The 23,488-nt window shown below is 40.6% G+C and overlaps 1 protein-coding gene and 1 long non-coding RNA gene across 3 annotated transcripts; both read right to left on the reverse strand.

Moving 5' to 3' along the window:
- Positions 1–1,973: 1,973 nt before the first annotated feature.
- On the reverse strand, positions 1,974–11,433 carry LOC145651757 (uncharacterized). The gene is made up of 4 exons (XR_014117709.1): positions 11,309–11,433; positions 4,121–4,177; positions 3,001–3,166; positions 1,974–2,679 (listed from the first exon to the last, which is right to left on the reverse strand). It is a non-coding gene; the product is annotated as an uncharacterized LOC145651757 (long non-coding RNA).
- Positions 11,434–12,853: 1,420 nt separating this feature from the next.
- On the reverse strand, positions 12,854–22,149 carry pitx2 (paired-like homeodomain 2). Of its 2 annotated transcripts, XM_027014182.3 has the most exons (4): positions 21,764–22,149; positions 19,636–19,699; positions 14,939–15,138; positions 12,854–14,023 (listed from the first exon to the last, which is right to left on the reverse strand). In XM_027014182.3, exons 2-4 carry the CDS (start codon positions 19,679–19,681, stop codon positions 13,460–13,462), a joined length of 810 nt encoding a protein of 269 aa, XP_026869983.1. In that variant the 5' UTR covers positions 19,682–19,699; positions 21,764–22,149; the 3' UTR covers positions 12,854–13,459. The 2 variants fall into 2 exon arrangements, with proteins under 2 accessions (XP_026869983.1, XP_026869982.1); XM_027014181.3 differs by lacking the exons at positions 19,636–19,699; positions 21,764–22,149 and adding an exon at positions 15,846–16,848.
- Between the last annotated feature and the right edge of the window lie 1,339 nt (positions 22,150–23,488).

Here is a 23,488-nt window from a genome sequence, read left to right on the forward strand (position 1 = left end):
TTCATAAAGCATTATGGAAACAGACATTATTTAAAACAACTGAAATCTCACCAGCAATTAGATCTTTCTGTCATAAGCACAAAGTGAGAACAAAAATATTTTAATTATAAAAAACTCTTTGAAACCTCTCAAATGCAGAATCACTCTAAATACTTAAGTAAATCAACAGTTATACATGTAATTGGTAAACATTAGTAAATACATTAAAACATAGATAAATGTATATGTGAGAACCTTCACAAGTATTATTTTATTTTATGAGTTTCATAGTCCAGTGGTCAGTCCGGGTGGTACAGGATGTCTGGTGAATCAGTGCTATACTCTGATTCACAAAAAGTTCCACTGCATCACTGCTGGGCCTGAAACGACAGTCTTGGCCGTTTTTAAAATCTTCTAGACCAGTTCGCTTCCATCATGGTAATGATGCTTAAAATGGCACCAGAGCCTCCTGGCAAAGGTGCACCAGAGTTCCAGCACAGTCAGCACTGTTTCCTTTTAGTGGGTCAGGTCGCAGGTGCACATGGATCTAGAGAATGAAAAGGGGAAATGGTTGGCGATGGCTGTAATCAATCAAGCAATCATTTGTCTGAGCAGGAAAGATGTGGGTTAACATGGAAAACAAACAAACAAACAAACAAACAAACAAACGAAACGCACAGATGCCTTTTACACATCTCGTTGACCATTGTTGCAGAATCTAGGATGTAAAATGTCACACTAGTTTCATAATGACATGAGTTATGTGCTTCCGTACCTGTAACATGCACACGCACTACATGAGAGAGTAACCATCCGTAGACTCTTAGTATGAACAATCCCCATTTGTTCAGATAAATAACAATCGCCTATTGTGGCAGCAAGCCTGTATATAAGAGCGCTTTAAACAGAACCGTATACTATTCATTTAGTATCCAAAGGGCGGCGAGCATCGAACAGCTTCCGATCACAGCGACATACAATCAAACGCTTTGATAGTGATGAGGGCACGTGTTCAAGCAGAACATCACCATGACTTGCCCACCTGAAATGCGATTAGATACGTGATGTTTAAAAAATAACACTGTTCGCTCGTAACACCCGTGGGGGCAGTTTGGGTGGAAGTCAAAGGAAGCGGCGGCGACAATGTAACAATATTGACGTTCCCGGCCTTCGTTAGTCTCGAGGGGAAGAGGTAGCGACTCTGATCAAGGATGCGCTGTAGCACGGCAGCCTACGTACACGATCAGCCTGTCTGACAAACTCCACATTTCAGAGGGCTGTGTGATATTCCACAGTCTACCTAATCTAGGATGCATCTTAATTCCTATCTCAGTCATTTAAAGCCAACCATATAATTGCGAGCGTCATTCCCAGTTACACTGATCTGCGGTAATCTTCTGGTTTTCTTGTATCCATCGAATGGCTTCGTCCTCATTGAACTATCTGTCGTATTCGTACATGATCCCTCTGTAGTTCCCTGCAAACAGACGGAGAACCTTTTTGCATGACGAAAGGAGTTCTGCTGGATGGCCCAAACACGGCCTGACATCGCATCCCTCTTACCTTAGCCCTCCGGTGGTGTGAAGCAGGTCCAAGGTCCCTTGCTGTCAACACCACAGGCTTGTGCGACCCTTGGCAGTTTTACAAACAAATAGATATTCTTTGTAAAATATGCACCAGCAATTCAGACAGGTTTATAGTTGTTTGATAAGTTCTCATCTAGACCAAGTGTAGGCTATGATGCAATTATAACGCGAGGTAGACAGTTACATCATTGGATTGGATACAGCTTAACTCCGTTATCTCTTCTTATCAGTCAGGCTGTCTGCCTGCTAAAACTAAGTTAATCGGACATCTCATTTTACTAATGTCTAATGCCAGTTTGCTTGTCCACTGCCCATTCCAATGGCACAGATGACACAGCTAAGGAGTCGTGTACGATATTAAGAAGTTAGACAGATAATTATAATTGAAAACTGTCATGTTGCTTTACCTCTCTGTTGCCAGATGACCATGCCCTTGTATGGTATGAGGTTAGCTTTCTCACCCCAGGTATTTATTTATTCTCCAATGCATATTTACAGTAACCCAGAAATAAACACCATGAATGTCAATCAGCCCATAAATGTCAATTTAATGGAATGTAGATTCTTAAAATGCAGATTCCTTGGAAAAGATTAACATTTCCTAAATACCTCCCTTCAGTTCCAGTGGCGCACAGCTGTTACAGGTGGCAATGTTGGACAATGTCAGTCTGAGTTATAACAACAATAAAGCATTTCTTTTATACAGTGTTTTAAAATATAGATTCAGGAAACCCAAATATGCTTTCTGTATCTAAAAACCCAGATCAAAAGCAATGAACCGAAAAACAATAAAAGTCTGGGTTCAAAGATTAAAAGCCAAATTTAGGCAAATATGTTTATACCTGGTTTTGTAATCTCAAAGCAGTGTTTGTCAAACCACGTACAGGAGACTATGCACAGTGAACAGTGTTCTACAGGCTCCTGCTCAGCTCTTACTGAACTAAGGCCTCCATAAGTGTGGCATGGGTGAAACAGTTAGGAAAACAGTCCAGTGTGGAGTCCAGGTAGACTCCAGGAGCATCCCAGGGAGACTTCAAGAGTAGTCCAGGGAGACTCCACGGGCATTTCAGGGAGACTCCAGGAGCATGACTGGGCAACTCCATGTTAAAAGACGCTGTAGGGTATGAAGCGTGACTATGAGCACATTTACAGTAAGGTTACTCATGTTTTTGTACTGAAATCTCATTCTAAATATTGTACACTTCTCTAGTCCCTGACCTGGGGTATTGCATGCATGACAAATTTGTTTTCCCTGACTCAGCTGACAGTTACCTGATAAAAATCAGTTTAGTCATGCATGCTGGCACAGGGAAAAGACAATGAATATGGCCTGTAGGGAATCCTCAGAACTGGGGTTTAGAACCACTGGGGTTTGGTATTTGTATGATGTTAATATTATGGCAATAGGTTCATAATTACCCATCCAACCACATACCTGAGCAAAGACAAAGGATCTTCCCAGACCTCTTTAACTCCACAAGCCCTCCATGTGGATACCTAATAGCTGCAAGCTCATTTCAAGCCTAGAGACTGTAGTGATGGCATTGGTATGAATCCATGTAGACTACAGGTGGACTAATCACATGGAGTCTTCTGGGGATCTAACAGAAAACAGGCAGTTGATAAAGACTTATAGTTAGAAGAGGCTGGGGGTACAAACGGTAATGACAGGCAGCTCTGATATTGTTCATTGTCTTTGTCTGGTTTAGCCAGTCAGGGGGTGTCACTCAAAAAGACAAATTTAAATGACTCTCATGGATACATAACTTTATGCACCATGGCAACGTGTCTATTATGTATATTGTATTCGAGACACAGAAATAGCTTAACACATGTTTACAGTACTCGCTTTGAGGTTGTACAGTGGTTTAAGATTTCATCTGTTTTGACATACCTGATTCCACTCCTCATATATCTGTCAATCCCTTCATAGACTGTGTAGTTGTGTTCGTACAGGGAAGAGATACTCTTTAATATGATTTATCAGAACATAATGATTTTGGAACACTGCCAGATTTAAGATTCTACATGCACTATAAGTCATTTTTGTCTTTGCATATTGTGTAAACCTGTAAATCTTACTGCTGCTTCGACTGTGACAACAGAAATATAAGATGTATTAGGGTGTCAGTCTCATTAGTGTAGATGTGCGCACATCTAAAGATTTACATTCTATAATAAAAAACAACATGTCTTAATGGGCTTTAGTACAGCAAGAAATACTGACTAACAAAATCCTTCTTACTGAATGTGATATATTTCCCAGATTAAAAGATAAATGATGGATCTGCAGTTCTGGTGCAGGTCCAGGTGCACGCAATGCAAATAAATGTCCACTGGGTTTGCAGACACATGAACCAGCTCCTGTCCTGTGTTAATACCCCCAGCAGCCTCATATCAGGATATGTGGTCTGTCTATGTTCAACTTTGGAGTCACCTATTGCCACTGTGATTTTCAGGATGATGGCCTCATACAGCTTAGTGTTACCTGATGTTTGTTTTAAGATCTCGCTGCCTGAAAGTACTTAGCAAAACCTGGAGATTCCACCACTTACAATAAGTCCTGCTCCTGGAGTTTCCTGGACCACTGCTGGACCATTCCGGGAGTCTACCTGGAATAAGAAGGGTTTCCATATCAGACACATGCCATATTCCAGGAACAGCAGGACTGTGAACTTCAGGACTGTAATGGTCTGGTGGAAAAGACACATGGGTACATTCCAGGTGGGTTACAAAAAAATGTGTTTACTGGCTCCTAATGCTGCAGTGCAAAAGATAAAAAAAAATATCCAATTTTTTTTAAAAATCAAAAAAGAAAATTTTGTATTTTCAAGTATTTACAAGTTCAAGGGAAAACTACAGCAATAATAAATTCTCCACTATTACTCAAATTCAAAAACATCCCCATCCCTTGAATTTTCCCTCAGAAATTTACATAGAAAAAAAAACAAATCCCAGGAAATTAGATGACTTCCTGTCATTGGACAGGGAAAATTCCCCATAAAAGTCCCCTTATACAGGATACAGTTTCTTTTCCCTCCAAAACAACATAGAAGCCTCTCCACAAAAATATTCACACATAAGTTCATTTTTCTCTTAGCATACTTTTGTTTTACCTGCTCAGTTAAAATATACAAACTTTTCTGGCCAGATAACCATTAACCTTAAACTCTAGTAATATATTATAAGAACAATATTTAATCTCAAATACTTATAATAAATATCTCTTCCCCTGCAGGTCCTCACTAAATTACACTTTTTCCTGTATTTTAATGACCCAATAAATCACATCAATAAAGTATGGCCAAACAATTCCCGTGTGTTAATTTACATGCCTACATGTATAAATATATATACACACATACACAGCATATGTGCTTCTCAAACAGGGAATCCATATGAACACATTGTGGCAGACAGCAGTGCCATCACAAGGACAAGATTGTAGGCAAACCCCAACAACCTCAGCACTTATTGAATGAGTATGTAATATGATTAGTTCCTTATAGTCATCACAGTGAAGAGTGGTTAGGAGTTGGATGGGTGGGAGTGTCACTTATTCATCCAAATTAAAGGTGGCTACCCTACTTGGTCTGTCTGTGTCTTTTCTGTGACTTTGCATGGAAAAAAAGGGAATGTCAAATGCAACTATTTATTTAATTTGATTAGCGTCATCAGGCAACGGTGTTTATGAACAGTAACCGTGTTGCATATGAAAATGCATTCACCTGCACAGGCATGAGACGGCATCGAGCTCTCACACTGGTAACTGTTAGTTAGGAAACATGAATGAATCTATATGTTGGTATCTTTGCAAATATTTGATTTTATTAGTTTCTTAACCCAAATTTTATTTTATTAGTTTCTTAACCCAAATACCAACATAAGAAAAAAAAAGACTTGTGTATAGTTCTGTTGCCACCTTTATATCTTTACCATTATGTTTCTAGGTGTTCTTGATTCATTCTTAATATAAACTACAGAATAGTATTAGCAGTGTTAGTAGTAGGTCTGCTTGTAGACATAAACAAACTCTGGTGTAGCACCAGAAATTTGATAAAGACAAAGACAAAGGTATTTATTCATGTAGAGTAATTTTTTTTTTTTTTTTTTTTTTTTTTAAGGAAAAGGTATGTTTCAGGCTCCAGGCAAAACTGTGTGTAGGTGTTCTATCCTGGATAATCAGCTTCAAAACTAAAAAAGGTTGTAAAAAGGCTGGTTCTTCATGATGGCCTTCACACGCTCTGGCTCTCTGTGGGCTATGATGGGGCGGACATCGAAATGTGGTGACAGCACACACTGTTGACTTTAAGATAATGATTTAATACATAACACAATTACACAGAATCTTTCCATATCCTGAACGATTCATTCATTCCACTCACATCAACTGTAACAGTGACAGCTGCCAGATAAAGCAAGTTACTACCCGAGATAAAATATGTGACCTTTGATCTATATGGATGCAGGATAATGTCATTACTTCACAGCCACGACAAGCTAACTTTACTAAAACCCTTGTTTAACAGACTCTATAATCTGCTGTCAATTGGTGTACAAATATCTGCTTATAAAACACAAGACCACAGCAGTTGTCCAATGCACCATGTCATACTGACTAAATTTTTTTTTCTACAGAAGCCCCACCTGGTGGACAGAATAGAGCAGCACAGAATGATCTCAGCTCCTTCTGAATGCTTTTATATTTGTTGTAAATATCCTTTAGCTAAATGAGTGGAAATTATGTAATTAAACTGAATTCACTTTCTGTTTTACTCATAACACGCAGTTATAGGTGTTATGCTGTGTTATAGCCTATGCTTTACATCACTGAAAACTGTTACCGAAACTACAGATTCATTATATTAGTTTGTACTGACCCCTGGTGGCCAGGAGGCAGTATAACCCATGAGAGACGTAACAATGCATATCACTGAGACTAATAAACTGAGATTGTTGCAGGTACAAACGTCGTGTACTTCGTATGGAAAAAAACGACTGCTTTATTCACGGAATTATGCATTATGCACGTTACAGTTAACATACGGGTAGATTTTTCACGTATGAAATTCTTGCTCTGTTCCATCCAACTGCCTATAAGAGAGTGCAACTAATCAACTTGTTGCGGGGACAAAACGTTTTTCTTTTTCCACCCAGAGGTTAAAGTCGCAGACTGAGGACTCTGTCCTGTCCTCTCTGCAGCGTGTGCAGCCTTAAGGACCGAGAGCCGTGATACTCTCTCTCTCTCTATATATATATATAAAGCAAGATCCCTGTGGATTGCTTTCGCGGGTGTACTCGACTGCCAACGGGTTCAGACGTGCCTCCCGTCTTGAGAGATTAAAACGTCAGGTGACTTCGCTGGCGCATGCATTACCATACAGCTTCCGACAGTGGGGAGCAGCTCCCTGCTCCAGCGCCCAAACATTTAACCCTTGACACTCGCATTTACTTTCAGAAACCGATCAGAATTCGACCTTTTAGCCGAAAATGCAGGTTTGCGCAAACTGTTCCCGAGTTCAGTATTAGGTCTGTCCAGTTGAAACCAACCATTCATGCTTTTGTAAGCGGGAGTGTGCTTTCTTTTCCCTGGCTTGAGGCACTTTCAGGTTTGCAGTTGACGTTCTAATAGCATCAGTGTCGTATTCTCCGTTGTGGCTGGGGAGGTGAAGAAAATTGCATGTTTCCACTGGCCCTTTCTGTCTCCACGCAGTCTCCCCATCCTGTTCCCAGTCGACCTCGCATGTCTGGAAGCCATGCGCCTTTGTGCATCCTTCCCAGTTGTTAAAAGAGGAAAGAAAAGAGTTTTTTTTTTTTTTCTTCCTGAAGTGCCATTTCCTCCACAGTTCCAAGGCACTGCACCCCCAGCACGGTGCATTTACTTGGTCCGGGCATTTGTAAGTGGCTCACGATTCATACAGTGATAAACTTTTATTTAGAGCAAGAAATTGGGTCTCCACTCTCCTGGCCTGAGATAAGAGCAGTCTTTATTAGTGCACGACAGACTGTGAAGTGGCATACAGTTTAAGTGGCACTGTGGGAAAGGTTCCCTTTCCCCCGTGACTATCTCATGACCCCAGTTTAGGAAGCAAAGATGTGGGAAAGATATGAGAATTTTATATATATATATATATGGGGGGGGGGGGGGGGGGTGCTTACATAACAGTGGAAGTGCTCTTAATACATTAAGTTAAATGCGCAGGCAAGTGGCTGGGAAGTGTTGCAAAAAGTATCATTAAAGGAAACACTGCATGACCCTGCAATGGCACAATAGGCGGGCAAGTGTGTTTTATGTATATGTTTATAACAGATTATTTATAGTTCATATAATGCTGCAGTGAAAATAAATATTAGTGGTACTCATTTCAGTTATGCACATAGGTTTGACATAAACTGTTTGCTTTAATGAAAATGTATATATTCATTGTCTTAATAGTATAATCACATGTTAAGTGCACATTAATTTATTAAAGTGAATATATGCAATCTGTTGTTTTACATTAAGCAGAGGCTCAATCATTCTGTCCCAGCGTACTTCCTATAGCTGAATTTCATTCAGTGCTTCCCTGGTCCAGTATCCATCATGTGGCCACCCAGTGCAAAAGCAGACGAGCACATCCCAGTGTAACCCAATGCGGCCTGACAGAACAGCAGCAGTCTGGCGTGCTGGGTATCTCTGTGGCTGTCCAGTGGACTGAGGGATGACCTCCAGCTGATCTGGGAGACAGGTCAGCCAAAGTGCAGCAGACTATACAGCCACTGCGACTCATTCTCACTCGAATACACACACAAATCAAATACTAGTGGCTCTCCAGCTAAGGATCTTTTGAATATTTGAATCTCCACTTCATGGCAGAACATAGTGATTCCTGACGCAGCTGTGCTCACACAGACAGATTTATGCTCCAGACTTTTAAACAGTTACTGATATCACCTCAGCCATCTATCAGTGTATATGTACAGTTACAGATCACCTCAGTCATCTATCAGTGTGTATTTACAGTTGCAGATCACCTCAGTCATCTATCAGTGTATATGTACAGTTACAGATCACCTCAGTCATCTATCAGTGTGTATGTACAGTTACAGATCACCTCAGTCATCTATCAGTGTATATGTACAGTTACAGATCACCTCAGTCATCTATCAGTGTATATGTACAGTTACAGATCACCACAGTCATCTATCAGTGTGTATTTACAGTTACAGATCACCTCAGTCATCTATCAGTGTATATGTACAGTTACAGATCACCACAGTCATCTATCAGTGTGTATTTACAGTTACAGATCACCTCAGTCATCTATCAGTGTGTATGTTTCTTTCCTGCAGTTAGTGCACAGTTGCTACGAGTCGTCAAGGCCCCGTGCACTCTCACAAGGCATCCCAGTTTCCTTTACCCTAGCCTACATAAAAACTCTTCACTAATGTTATCTTTGACTCCCTCTGCAATTCCCCTCCATGCATACACACACCTTCACGTACACATGTGTACCCACGTACATACACCACACACCCACACACACCCACACACGTGCATACACATGTGCCTGTGTGTGGTTTTACTGACTCCACATTGCTGATGATACACAGCCTGTTTGGAATGTCTAATCGATTTTACAGTGAAAACATCCAAGATGTTTCTTTTTAATATAACTCCAGAAAGCAGGAAGTGTGTGAGTCATGCAAGCTTCACTCATTCACATGCTCTCAGTCCAGCCCACACCCACAGTCACAAGAGCCAGACCAGTCTCACACTTGGCTTATCGTGGACTTGGCTGCGTCTGCCCCTGTACACTCCTCCCTTTGTCTCTTTTTTCTGTTCCCTCTCTCTCTCTCTCTCTCTCTCTCTCTCTCTCTCTCACAGACACACACACACACACACACAGTGCACGTATACCCAGTAGATCCAGAAGATACGCTATAGCCAAACGCAATCATACAAACTATACGTATGCACAGTTAGATGCACCGGGCAGGCTAAGAGAACTACAGGAACAAGTGTATGTACCCTCACAAGTGTTCACACACGCACAGTATGCACAGAGACAAACACAAAAGTTCATTATGTCACACATCCTTACTTCTGCTTCAGGCACTGACAAAACAAACTCCTGCACAACCTGTTCTATACCTGCCATACGCAATATGCACTATTCAGATGCATCTCCTGTGTTCCTCTCTCAACTTGCCTATGTTTACACTGTCTGCATGCGTGCACACACTCGCACTCGCACGCGCAAGCACTGACAGCAACACTGAGTGATATGCAGTGCTATCCTTGGTGAAATGCCATTATCTTGTTTCTCAGTTCAGTCTTTTTCAAAACGCTCTACTCATTTGCTGTATCTGTCCTACGACCCCACAATGGGACAATCTGTATAAAAACATTTTTTTATATTGTACTCATTTGATTCTCTATAGTCTGGGTCACATTACAAAGTAGGGACTGCGGGTATCTATAACTACGATGAGGCAGAAGCACATGCGCCCGGTTTGATTTAGAGAGCTGCTTTTCACTAGGCGCGAGACTAAGGTGAGCGCGAGAATGTGGGAGGTCAACTCACCCCGACCTCGCGCCAAGGTCTTTGATTGGTCCGCTGATGTGCCGTTGAAGCGCAATAGAACGAACACGCGGATTATAGTTTTGCAGCGTGCAAACGTGGACACATCTGGGCACGTGCTAATTTAAATCAATAGCCTTCATCCGCTATCTACCTTGCGCCGAATATGAACATGTTGTCTTCTCTAGGAAAACAGGCTGTTTCTTTTGCAGTAATTCGCCTATTTAGCCTGAATACAGAATCTTAAAAAGCATCCAGGCCCGGTTGCCAAAACATTATCGTAACATTACATCCTCAGTGGGCAATTGTATGTGCATTTTCGGAGTTGATTTGCAGGTTGATAAGACCGAAGATCTACTGGGTTTAAGGATTCCATTTAAAAAGCCAACAGATTCCTTTGTTTCCTAACGCGGCAGACAGTTGACCAATTATGTATAGAGTGTTTTAGAAATGGTCTGCGATCTGTAATTATGCAATATAATGTCATTTTAATATCAGGTAAGACAGCGCATTTGGCCAGTACATGCGGGTTAATAGATTCGGATGGATGATTTCATGTAGTATTCCATCTCCAAAACTCGTAATAGATATTAAAAAGCATAGTATAAAAGAGCGTTATGCGAACAAGATCTAATGCTATATTTTCACCGGATTAATAGATGAATAGGTCTGGATAATGTTGCAGTAGGGAATTTACATTCGCGGCGCGTTCGGTTCCAAATTTACTTTATAAGGACAATATATCACCACTTTTTGCCCACTAACGCAAACATCTGTAATAATAAGAAAGTGACAAGCGCGAAGCGAAGTTTCGATATAAATAACAAGGTGGTATTGAAATCCTCAAATAGGTGTAATTAAACGTTGTTTTTCGGGATTCTTTGGTTTAATGGATGTTGAATGTGACGGCTTTTCGAATTTTACAAATAAACCCATCTGTGCAAACTTTTTGATTAAAGGTAAATTGAAGGATTAGGCCTATACCCTCCCTCCATCACCACCATCAAAAAACAGAGTTGTGCATGTCGCGCTTAACCAAATTCCGTTTAGCTAACACTGAAATTTAACCGACAACGAGAAAAAAAGAAAAAGAAAAAGGATGAATAAACTGTGACCAAACTTTTAATCCGGGCAGTTCTTTTGTTCACTTCCGATGAAGTGTATCGGTACGTTTCTTACCTTACTGTAGTCTTTTGGAGAGGAGAAGTGGCGCCTCTCCCGGCTGTGTCCGCCCTACTGAAGCGTTTCTCTGGGGCCCGCTTGATAGCGCTCCCGCGGGCCCCGCGTTCAGTGTTTATTGAGATGTGTATTGTGCTCCAGACTATGGGTTCGTGGAGACTGGATACTTTAGGCTTGGTTAGCGCTCTTCACCGAGTACATCAGGAGGGCAGACACTTCACACTGATGATTTACGGCTTGGGGATTGAATGGGTTTGTTCTTTAATGAAGGTTTATAAAGTGGCTATTACACATGCTTTTCTCAAGATTTATACCCCAGTCATAGGTTATGTTGACTTCAGCCAGATAATATTTTTCTTCATGTTTTTTTTCAGTATGTGCGTGACATTGTTTGGACGTTTTGAATTTAAAAATGCTTATTTCTAGTTTTAGCTTTTAGTTATGTTATTCATAATACGTGTTACCTGTACTTTTGCCTCAGAAAATGCAATTTTGCTCATTTTCATAGCATTTACAGATAATTACGACGGTGTGCATATAGCTCATAACCATTTTTTCTTGTTTGAGCCGACAAAGGTGAAGGTTATTTTATCTTTTTTTTGTCCTTCCATAACTTGTTTGGTGCTACTGTAATTTCTAAAATATAAACACAGTCAGATTCGGACCCGTGACACATCTTTTTGTTTGCGCAAACTTATAAATGATATCTTCTTGTTTGCCTTCAAGGTGTTTTCATTCGCTCCAGTGCCGATAATGATAGCCCACTGAAATCCACAAAGGTGTCTGTCTAGACAAAACCTACCATGGATCTACGCTTTCAAAAAGAATGAGTCAGCGAGAGGCAAAAAGAGACTAAACCGGCAATTAGCTGGAATAATAATAATAATAATAATAATAATAAGTTTCGAATGGGATATGTTTTATATTAAGGTTAATTTTTTTTATCATTTTATCCAGAGCATCATGTCACAGCGAATCGCAGTCCTTCTCTATACAATTCTAATTTTATGCGCAAATACAACCGTGCCCCGCGTCTTGCGCTTGAACAATATTTATGAATTCTTATGTAACCTTTTTTTGTTCTTTTCATCCACAGCCTCTTTTCTTTTTTTCTTTTTTTTTTTTTACTATTACCAATTTTTTACTTTACCGACTTTCTCGCGGGGTCTAAATTGTTGTCATAGTTTCGTAGTGTCACATCACTGACCCACGACATGCCATGGGTATAATCTTCCTTCAGAAAGCTGTCGCCTCACTGATATAAGATCCAGTCTCTCTCAAGCTTATTTATATGTTATTTCAAGCCTCAGTGATCACTCCAGACGCTTTGAGTCAGACATGTATATTCCACCAGGCCAGTAATCTACTGTGGACATCTCGCCCTCTCCACCGGACTCTACGTCTAACCTATGTGTATTAGAAAATTTTGTTTTAAGATAGCAATCCGCACACGACCAGTAGCCCGAGACCATGAACCTATGAAATTCGCGTAATAACTGTAAACCAAGCGTTTAAAAATGGTTTAGAACAATATATTTACTTCCATTAAATAAAACACAATAGTTTATTTTTTTTTTTGGATGCTGAAAAACGAAACAAAAGGTCCGTACCAAATAGTATACACAGAGCAAAACCAATTTCATTTCGCAGAAACATTTGCGTAGAATTAACCAGGGTTGCTATTCTAAATCTATATTCACACAGACATTTAATAATAAATTTATATGTTAGGAACACACGGCTGGTGCGTTTAGTATGTACAACTCCCCTTTTTGCAAGCAAGACATGATTTTGTTAGGTTTTCCACATGCGGTGTTAAAGTGATTTCTTGAAAAGAATTAAGAGCTATAGCATTCGCCCCTACAAACTGGAGATGAAATTTAGACATATATACAACCGTTTAGTCAATCAATGTCCAGAAGTTGAATTGGCAAAAGTATCAAGCTTATGACGTGTTTTCCTATCCTAATTGCCACACTCGACGATGTAGAACAACATTCTCGCTAGAAAAGCTTTGCTTCCGTTTTCGTTTTAAACTCCATCTCGGGGCATGACGCATGTCAGTGGTCTATTCTTCTAGTGCCCTTTTTTTGAAGGAAAGAAAAAAATAAGTCTTGTTCCTGGGGTTCGGGGTTGTTAATTCTCCATGTTTTACACTGGTCTATCCACGGCGTATTGGCAAGCGCTGAGGTTGGAGGCCGGATTCTGCACACTTGCGTATCCGAAACTCGAGTGCTGCTTAGCTTTCAATCTCAGGCTGGCAAGGCTGGAGTTACAAGTGTCCCGGTACACGTACGGAGGTGTTGGAGGGGCGTACGGGCACGCCGGCGTGGGAACTCCCGAATTCAGAGAGGGGCTGCTAAGGTTGTTCAAGTTATTGAGGCTATTTAAGCTGGATCCGGGTACACCCGTGACGGCGGACGGAACCATACTGGAGGACATGCTCATTGAGGAGATGGAATTGGGCGGAGAGAACATGGTCTGCGAAGACAGCGGGTTGACATTCATGGAATTGAAAAAGGGAAAACTTTTGGTGGACAGTGAGGCTGACGTCAGCCCCTTGGCGGCCCAGTTGTTGTACGTGTAGCTGGGGTACATGTCATCGTAGGGCTGCATCAGTCCGTTGAATTGAGGACCGAAGCCGTTTTTGCACAGCTCAGCTTGTTGGTTTCTCTCCCGTTTTCTCCATTTTGCCCGTCGGTTCTTGAACCACACCTTTAGCAAATGTTAAAAAAAGAAAGAAAACGATTAAATGTTGTAGCCTTAAAACGATGTGGCATCATATAAAACGTATATAGGTGGGGAATGGGTGGGCTACTAAAGTCTGTTTACATTGAATACGCACTCCAAGAGATAGTTTCACCGACCGACAACTCTCAGTTTATGTGCAAATGCACGTAAAAAGCCTAAATCTAATCCACATGCAACTTCTTTGTATCTGCGAAAAATAAAATATCATAAAATAAACAAAAACAAAGAAATTACATAAAAATAAAAACTGTCTGTCTCGATTCCAACGGATTCCCAATATACACCAGTTGTCGCTGCTCGTAAGCTGCTTCAATGACGGCTCTTCGAATGTGTATTCACGACACAGGCGGAGACGCACTCTGACCTTAAGTATACAACACGCGAATGACAATCACAAAATACAAGCTTTGCACCTCTTTCACAGCGAGCGTGCTACTCTATTAAGGCCTATCGTTGTCAGCGTGTCCATGTGTTGATTGCAAAGAATTTATGCCGCCCATAATTAGCTTCTGGCCAAATAATAATTCTTTTCGTCAATTCACGATTTGATTTTGGTTTTTGATCATGGCGCGCAGACTTTCACGAAAACAGAATTATCCTATCATAACTTAAAAATCGAATCTCTGCTAACACCCATTTATTAGCAAATATTAGTCTAATTATTCTAATGACAGATTCAACCCGAGAATCTATCAAAAATAAACTAGTAAAAAAAAGCACCGTGTCGGGTCATCTGGAATTTGACTACATTTTGTGTCATTTTACTTATTTGGTTAAAATAAAGTTAAAAACAAACGTATTAGTTGTATATAGTATAGCCTGTAGTATATCTAACAGTCCAATATTATCAAAATATACTAAAGTTACCGTTCTACTCACCCTGACTCTGGCTTCAGTAAGGTTTGTCCATACTGCGATCTCCTCTCTTGTGGACATGTCGGGGTAGCGGTTCCGTTGGAAGGTGGCCTCGAGTTCCTGGAGCTGCTGGCTAGTAAAATGTGTCCTTTGCCGCCGTTGTCTCTTTTTCTTGGACGGGTCATCGGACGAATCGTCGTTTTTACTCTGACCCTTTTCCTTTTCTGTGAAACAAAGGCGTTTAAAGCCGATTAAATGATTAAGAATGCTGACATTTCTGTAGCCTCATATGACATGTATTTTACATCACATTCCAATGTTATTTTTTTGATAGAAGTAAAACATATAATTATATATAACAAACGAATGAATACATTGATAAATAAACAAAGAAATGAAAAAATAAAAATAAAATAAACTGAGTTTACCGAATATAAATTCAAATCAAGATTTAGTTTAATCTGAGTTTGGAAAATTCTGTATGCGATCCAGTCAATCTTCATCAGCAACGTTTAAATTCACACGCACTGCCCAGATTATGCCGATAAAATTGTACTACTAGTATTTGACATTCAGGAACCAAGTTCTGGTTACTGATCTGGCAAAAAATAAAAAGGTTAAAGAAGTACCACAGAAAAAAAAAGCTTCGCTCTTTTAGAGTTTAATATAGCAAAACAGCAGTACATGATTTCCGCACACGCAGTCACAATCTACGTAAATAATACCCACGGCATTAACTTTACACACAGTTAGCCTACAAACTGCCCGTTGGCAACATTCACGGGTATTTGCAAGCCACAGACAGTAACTTCAGCTCGCCTACAGAGCCTAGAGAATAAGTGGACAGTTCGTCCGTGATTTGGATGCAGGAAACTTAATGCAAACTGAAAACCAAGTTAGACCCATCAGAGTGAAAGGCGCTGGGTCTTACCTACGGACTCTGGGCTGGAGGTGTCTGACACTGTGTGCACCTCTAGCCTGTGTTTGGAGTCCATTGACCTCTGGAGAGGCTGCAGACTGGAAGCCATTGAAAGCGGAGTGTGGAGCGCGGAAGCGAGTTTACTTCCAGTGATGTGATGGTGGTCTAAACTCAACGGATCCTTCATAGAGTTCATCGATAAAACAAGCGGATTACGCAGCGTTCACAATCAGCTTAAACTCCCAAACGAAAGACAGGGAAACTGTAAGCTGCGCGACCACTATATCGCGTGGTAGACCAGCCGAAACGGGATTTACAAACGCCGAAGCTCCTCTCACAATTAAGTCACTCAGATCAACTCCTCTCGGATGGCTTTAACCGTCTTAAAATTGGAAGCGAGGGCGGCCCGTCAGAGGAAAGGAAGGCTTTTTAGCTCAGACTGGAGCAAATAGTTATCTCAGTTTCATACGGAGAGCAGCAATGCAACCAGAGTGACAGGGACAGGTAGGCGATATTATATCCACTTGCATACACACATTCTCACACGGGCTACAGCGCTCGCTCTTCATTTCAGCTGTTCCCTGTTCTTTGGCCGTCCAACTGAGCCTCTCCCTGCAGCCTGACGTCATGCAAAGCCCGCCCTCCTTTTGACAGGGACGTCAAACTCGACGTGACAGGTCCCGTGGCCAACCGGCGTGCACGCGAGCTCGGGGAACCTAGAGGAGGCGGCGTGCGTATTTCTGTGCATTCGGAGCTTATTTATTCTTTGACATGAAACCATTTAGAAGACGGCAGGGTATACAAGTGAACTCACAAGTGTTTGTGAGTGATAGCCGTTTTAAGGCAACCAACAGAATAGAAGAAAATAAGATCTATAAATGAAGCCCTCCTAAAGATGGCATAGTTAAGCCTTATATCCACTTTTTAATTTTTTTCCTTTTCTTTCTTTCTTTTTAAAAAATTATTTATTTATTTTTTAAACATCGAAACGTTTTCTCACAAATAGACTGCGTTTTAATTCATGAAGTTTTAGGTCTGAATTTCCTAGTCCTTACACCCAAACCGGCATAAAAACTACACCGAACCCGCACGAGCCTGTGGTCGCGCTTACAAGCATCCGTTTAGCGCATCAGTTCAGCCTAATGAGACATGTTAAAGGGAAGACACAAATCTCAGTTATCAGTGTCAGATTCACAATCTTGGCGCTGATAACATCTAGTCTAAATAGTCTAAGGTACCAGACACTAACAAAGATGCATGTTTGATACAAGCCCACAGTGTCACAAATGTACGATTTGACGTACACTAGACAGTCGTGCTTCATCTCCAGAGGTTAGGCGTGGCATTATAAGACACTGGCATAAGGTTTGGTTCTTCTTTAAATAAAATACGATGATTTCCTTGCCCATTTGAAGGCCAATTTATCAGCGATTAGTTATCTTGTTCTTAAATTACGCACATCCGCGCTTTGGGGTCGTGTCTCTAAACGTGAAGTCTGTGCCGAGGCCCTCGGCGACAGCCCACTTCTGCTTGGAGTGCGTTTTAATCTGATAAGAACCTCATTTGGTTAAGAATTTTAAATGGACTACTACATTCCCTCTAAGTTCCTTCTCATCAAAGTACGTCGATTTGAAATAAAAACCGCTGTGTAAATATTCCTTATGAATCACACCCAATGTCATAAAACTACACTGCAAAAGGCAACGTTAGAATTTGGTGAAATTCTAGCAACAGCAAGATTTTTGCTATTGACATTTGGCATTGCGTTGTAATGACTGATCTTTTCTTACGAGTTCAGGAATAAAGCACTTAAAAAAGGCATATGCTGGCCGAAGTTATTTTAGGTTACAGTCTTGAAAATATCTTAATCGTGTAGGCCGACAGTTAAACGAGAATATGGACACGAATATGTACTAATAATGCTAAAAGGGCTATTATAGTTAGCCTGAAGTTTTTAGTCCTATACAAAAGAACTGAGATAAAGGCTCTTTCTTGTTCAGCCTTTGGCGCGAAGTGTGCCATCGTAAGCCGCCGAATCCCCTGCCACCCGGCTTTTTTTTTTTCGCTCGTTCATGTGGATATGGGTAGTACTATTACGGGACAGTCCTAATCCCGAGAAAGCCCTTCATATGCACTTCATCTGGCCTCTGAGAAAGCGAGCGAGAAGGGGAGAAGGAAGACAGAGCAGTCAGGCTTCGGTTTTTCAAAAATGACCCTTCAAATAGCTTCAACTTCTGTGTAATTTTTGCAAGTTCTTGGGCCCGACTGATCTAGAATGTATTAGCTTGTATACTTTGCTGCTAAATCTCCTGGTCTCGTTCAGTACCATAAACAGACTTCCTCCCTTCGCCCTAAGTACTGCATCGATACCACTGGGTCTGGAAAAATATTTGAGTAATGTAGGCTAATTAGACATTTGGACCGACTGTTATAAGAAAATGAATTAATGTCGAGTAATTTGAAACAAACTTGTCTTCTATATCCTTTCGGAATAGGAAATTATAATTCGCTTATAATTAATTGATAAGGAATCCTGTTTCAGAATATAAAGTATTTTTCCATGCACACATAGCCTAAATAACAGTTATTGGGCTAATTGTGCCTACACTACTGTTTCGCATATGAACAGAACAGCAACGACAAAACAACAACAATAAAAGCAGCAATAATAATAATGACAACAACAGCAACAAAAATAATAATGAGGTCTGAAACATAACCAGTGCAATGTTAGGAGCTATAGGAAGCCTGATTCTTGTTAAAGTAATGGTAGATTTGGACTGGATTATTGCACTGTATTCAGAATGCTTCTACTGCCTACTGTGGATTACCGACTACGGTGCACCACAGAGCCGTTAATTACCAATTCAGTCAATATGAGGGAGGGCGCCAAAGCCTTTTCTATGGGATTAAGAGGACATCAGATTCCTCCATTACTATATTCTTCCTCACGAGGAGGCTTTCATTATACATTTAGTTTTCCCTCGAGTCTATCAAACAAGTGCTGCATATATTACCGGTCCGCCCAAGACAAGAGAGTCAAGTCGATAATCAAGTTGCTTGAGTGTCTTTTCCCCACTGTCACTTCGACGCTTGCATTTTCATCCACAGCATTGTCTCTCCTGTGCTGTAATGATACACCGGTGACGTTTCTCTATTCTGTAAACAATGCTATATTATAACCTAAGTGGTATACCTGACTATAAAGATATAAGCAAACTGCTAGACACCGCTTGCGCAGTGGAGGGTAGTATTGGTCTTAATTCCGTCAATGAAAATGACAATGTGACGCAGGTCGCTGAATGAATGTTCAAGGTTTTTTTACGTTGTATGTAAACAGAGGAATTCTGTCTTTCCGCTAAGATTTACATGTTTTGTACGTTTGTACGTGTTTTTGTGCCAAAGCCGTAATGAATCGTGTTGAAAAAATACATTCAATGAGCAAAGTCGTACAGCACAGATTTACAGCTAACTGACACCTGCATGTGCGTCTATGCCGCCACAGGGTACTATAGCAAACACAGAGAAAACTAAAACCCAAGCTGGCGTTTGAAAATTCACGAGAAACGAAGACGCACCGACTCCCCAGTTGCACATCCTTCACCTGCCACCAGATGTCCGTCTCAGACAATAAAACGCTAACACTGTCCCCTTTACTTTCTACAGCCATATGCCAACCTTTACGGTTTCAGGCGCCCTACTTACCTGACCAATACTCAGTTACAACTTCAGTGTGAAGGTTCGACAAACCAGGAACACTGAGGCGACATTTACGCAGACTGATATACATGAGTCTACTCACCCAATTGGGCACACGTCGACGCGAGTTTGCGGCAGTGGGAATCCATTTGCGTTTCTGTTCAACTCTGTAAATAAAGAGAAATGTTTTCAAACACACGCGTCATACATTGGTAGGCCACATTGGCCGATAACAAGCATCGTATTACATTATGGCCTGACGCGCGTGATCTCGTTGAGAAGACTTCAACACATTATACGGGTGATCATGAGATTCCGGAGTGGGTGGATCACTCAGTAATGTCCCGTTTCATATCTATAATATTGCATTGGCTGTAATGGGAAACGCACATTTCTCATTTGTTTTGAAATCCCACCGCGTTCACTCAAGACCTCCCTAATTAAGGCCCACATCGACAAACGCGGCTCTAACAGAGGAGCAGAGGTGTGTGTGTGTATGTGTGTGTGTGTGTGTGTGTGTGTGTGTGTGAGCGAGAAGCAGTTTGAGCGCTGGAAGTTGAGTGATTCCGCAGTAAAATCACGGGATTAGTGTCTGATTGAGATGTCTGTCGGTTGGATATTACAAAATTCATTATCGCAGCTCTATACTAACCCGATATGAAGTAACACAGATGGGCCTTTATTAGCCCAGGCTTCCGCTGTTTGCTTATGATAATTTGCAGTGGAAATTTGCATGCTATCCTGCTGTTAACCGCTTTCTCTCACTCGCCTCCATTCTTGCTCCAAACACATCGCTTTGCGCGCGCCTGCTTCTCACATCATTTGCGTTGCATCTGCGCCGGCAGGCTGAGGCCCGCGACTGGGAAGGGGGTTTGTGCGTGCACGCGTATGTGCTTGTGTGCAAGGATTACTTATAAATAAGCGCTTCTAAAATAAGATACAAATAAAAAAAAAAAATTCCCATACACGAACAGCAGAGCAAAGCTTGAATAATCAAGAAGGTGCCTTTTATAAAGTTTATACAAGCTTCTGTGTATTGCCTTTAAGAGATTTTAATCTTAGAAGAGTATACTTGTCTCCCTAAAACAAACTATAGTATTAGATATATTATACTATTTCGTAGTATATAATGTTAATTGAATACATCGTAATGAAATTAGTTATCCTTCCTATATCAATACAGCGCGCGCACAAGCGCTAGAAAAGTATAACCACGCAGAGAATGAAATATATTAGATAGACACAGGAAAACCGGAAGACAGCAACTTTCAGATTAGAATGACAATAATTTAAAAAGTGTTTGATAAAAATAGTTGACCAGTGAAGCCAAAATTAACTGCTGGTATTGTGTAAATTATTAGTTCTTAACTTTGCAAAGTTATTATTATTATTATTATTATTATTATTATTATTATTATTATTATTATTAATAACAATAATAATAACAATAATAATAATGTTGTTGTTGTTGGTGGTGGTTTTGTAGTTTTTGACATTCTAATATTAGACACTTCATTAAATTCATTATTTTAATAGGACTTTTATAATGTGTTTAATTTTCATATTAATTAGGCTACTCTATAAGGCATCAATAAAAAGAATTATAAATAATGTTTAATTTTTTTTTCTACGAGGGTTAGATTAATGCCAGAAGTGATTTTTTCTCACAGTGGAAATTCATGTTATTTACTTGTGTCAAATCATTCAAAGCCAAATGACCCGTGAAGAACTCAGTATTCAACAGTCATTTGAATTTAATAACACAATTGTTGACGATTCCTTGATGGGCAATTGATTTTTCATTTTATTGATAATGTTTATCCGTCGATATTTAATTTGGAGCGTGTTCAATTTACGTTAATCCTGCAGATTCAAATAACTGAAAATTTACACGTAGTAATTTTGACATATTTAATTTACAGTGCAATTTCCGAGACAATAATAGCTTACATCTCTCCAGAGTTTAACCAGCCCCATGTGCGCTGATACTGATAGCGCGTTAAAACCCCGCGCCAGCCTTCGGCCCGGTTGCCTTTCAGTGTTAACGATACGTCATTATCATCGGCGAAGTCAAGGTGAGACCTGCCAGAAACATCATTTATCATTCTTCTCCATCCCGCGCTGGGGTTCGCTCGTGCCTGGCTGATTACACCGAAAAGGCAAGCCGGGGTGGAACGAATTCCTATACTTGCATTAACTCACATCCAAAATAGCTCGACCCCTGCACTTACCAGTGTTTGCTGAAACGCGCTGCTTTCCTTTGCGCTTGCCGTGGCGGTCTCGACTCTTGAAAAAGATAAATTCCACAACAAGAAACACGCCTGTCGATGCTCCTAATATCTTCCGAGCATGCAAGTCGTTGCCGGCAGGTCCGAAAGCGCGTAACGTCCACGCTCGGTGTAAATGAACGTGGGTATTTCTGGTATTTGGCGAAGAGCAGAACCGTAGTCACACACTAAAGGTATCGGCGCAACCGCGGATTTGAGTAAGATCACAGTCAGCAAGACTCGCGTCGTCACTTCATCGGGTCTTATTCTCTGTGGGGTCTGTAGGAGTGCAACAACTTTTTTTTCTTCACACAGTCGAAGTCAGAGTGGTGCATTTTCTTCCCCTCACGAGCTTTGACTCAGAACTCGTGGGCGTGTGTGTTTCTGTGTGTGTACGCGCGTGCGTGTGTGTGCAATGTCGGTGTGGGTGTGTTTGTATATATAGCCTACACATTGAGTTCGGAGAAATATTCTACGTCTCGACATTTAAGTTTACTTTAACAGCTTTAACACGACACGCATTAAATTAATCATTAGTATGTTAAATGTAGATGCATTTAGACATTAAATCACCACAGTGAAATTTAATGATATGCTTTTTATAATAGATCATTTAATAGAATGTAAGTATAATAAGGGATTATGTTTACATTTCGTATTTAACGTCCTCTTGCAAGATTGCCATTTATTACAAATGGTTATTTTTTCTAATAGCAGATTTATTTGTTACAGATGTATTGTGACAACGAGCACTGAACACAGACAATCACAAGATAAAAATGTTTATCACATGCTGCCTCTGAAGTAATGTAACAAAGATGTATTTATGAATACACTAATTTGTTTTTTTAATTACCAGTATATTATCCACAGTGGCTAGTCAAAGAATGTACTCAGAATGTGGGCATACCATACAGCTTGCTGATACTGACGAAATCACTGTAAATTCCCGCGGGACGTTTTAACCATTTATTTGTAAAACAGATTACTTCTGCCAATTAATAAAAGCATAAGCAGGGCAGTCAAGTTTACGTATATATTTTATTTGATTAATTTAATTACAAAAACGTGATTATTTAGTAATGGCAGAAGTAATACTGTTGCGACACATTTGATGACTTTTAAATTTGATGCGAGGTGTCTTTGATTCAATAATAATGAATCAAATTTGTCTCGTGAGCGGCAAGCTCGCGCATTTGTCTGACTGTGGGGCTCGTGTAGACGAAGTGAACAGCTGGCCGGGATGCAAATGATCTTTCAAGATCCGCGCGCACCGGACTGATTTTCAGACGATCCAAACAGACCGGACGTAGGTTTCACGCGCCTAATCCGTTTTTTACATTTTTGGTCATACACCCATTAAACAAGTAATTAATGAGGGCGGCCACGAGGGAATTCCCAAGCATGTGCTTATTGGGTTGAAAAAGAAACTCGAGCAGTGAAAGCGAGGGCCCCGTTGGTAGATGGAAGCCGTCACAGTGGCTGAGGTCCTAGACTAGAGAGCTGCTTTTAGTTTGATACAGTTTCTCGGACTTTGCTTGGTTCTGTTTTTTTCTTGCTACCACACCTGAATATTAAAGATCCAAGAAAATGTTAAAGGTTAGAGCAAACAGAACACCGAATCTTAGGCCTGCTCGTTATAGACAAGACAAGCCTAAGATTTAACGTGCGGGTCAGCTCTTTACGTAA

The sequence above is a fragment of the Electrophorus electricus genome, chromosome 16, assembly GCF_041902795.1.
Source record: "Electrophorus electricus isolate QZ-2024a chromosome 16, ASM4190279v1, whole genome shotgun sequence".
Taxonomy (NCBI): domain Eukaryota; kingdom Metazoa; phylum Chordata; class Actinopteri; order Gymnotiformes; family Gymnotidae; genus Electrophorus; species Electrophorus electricus.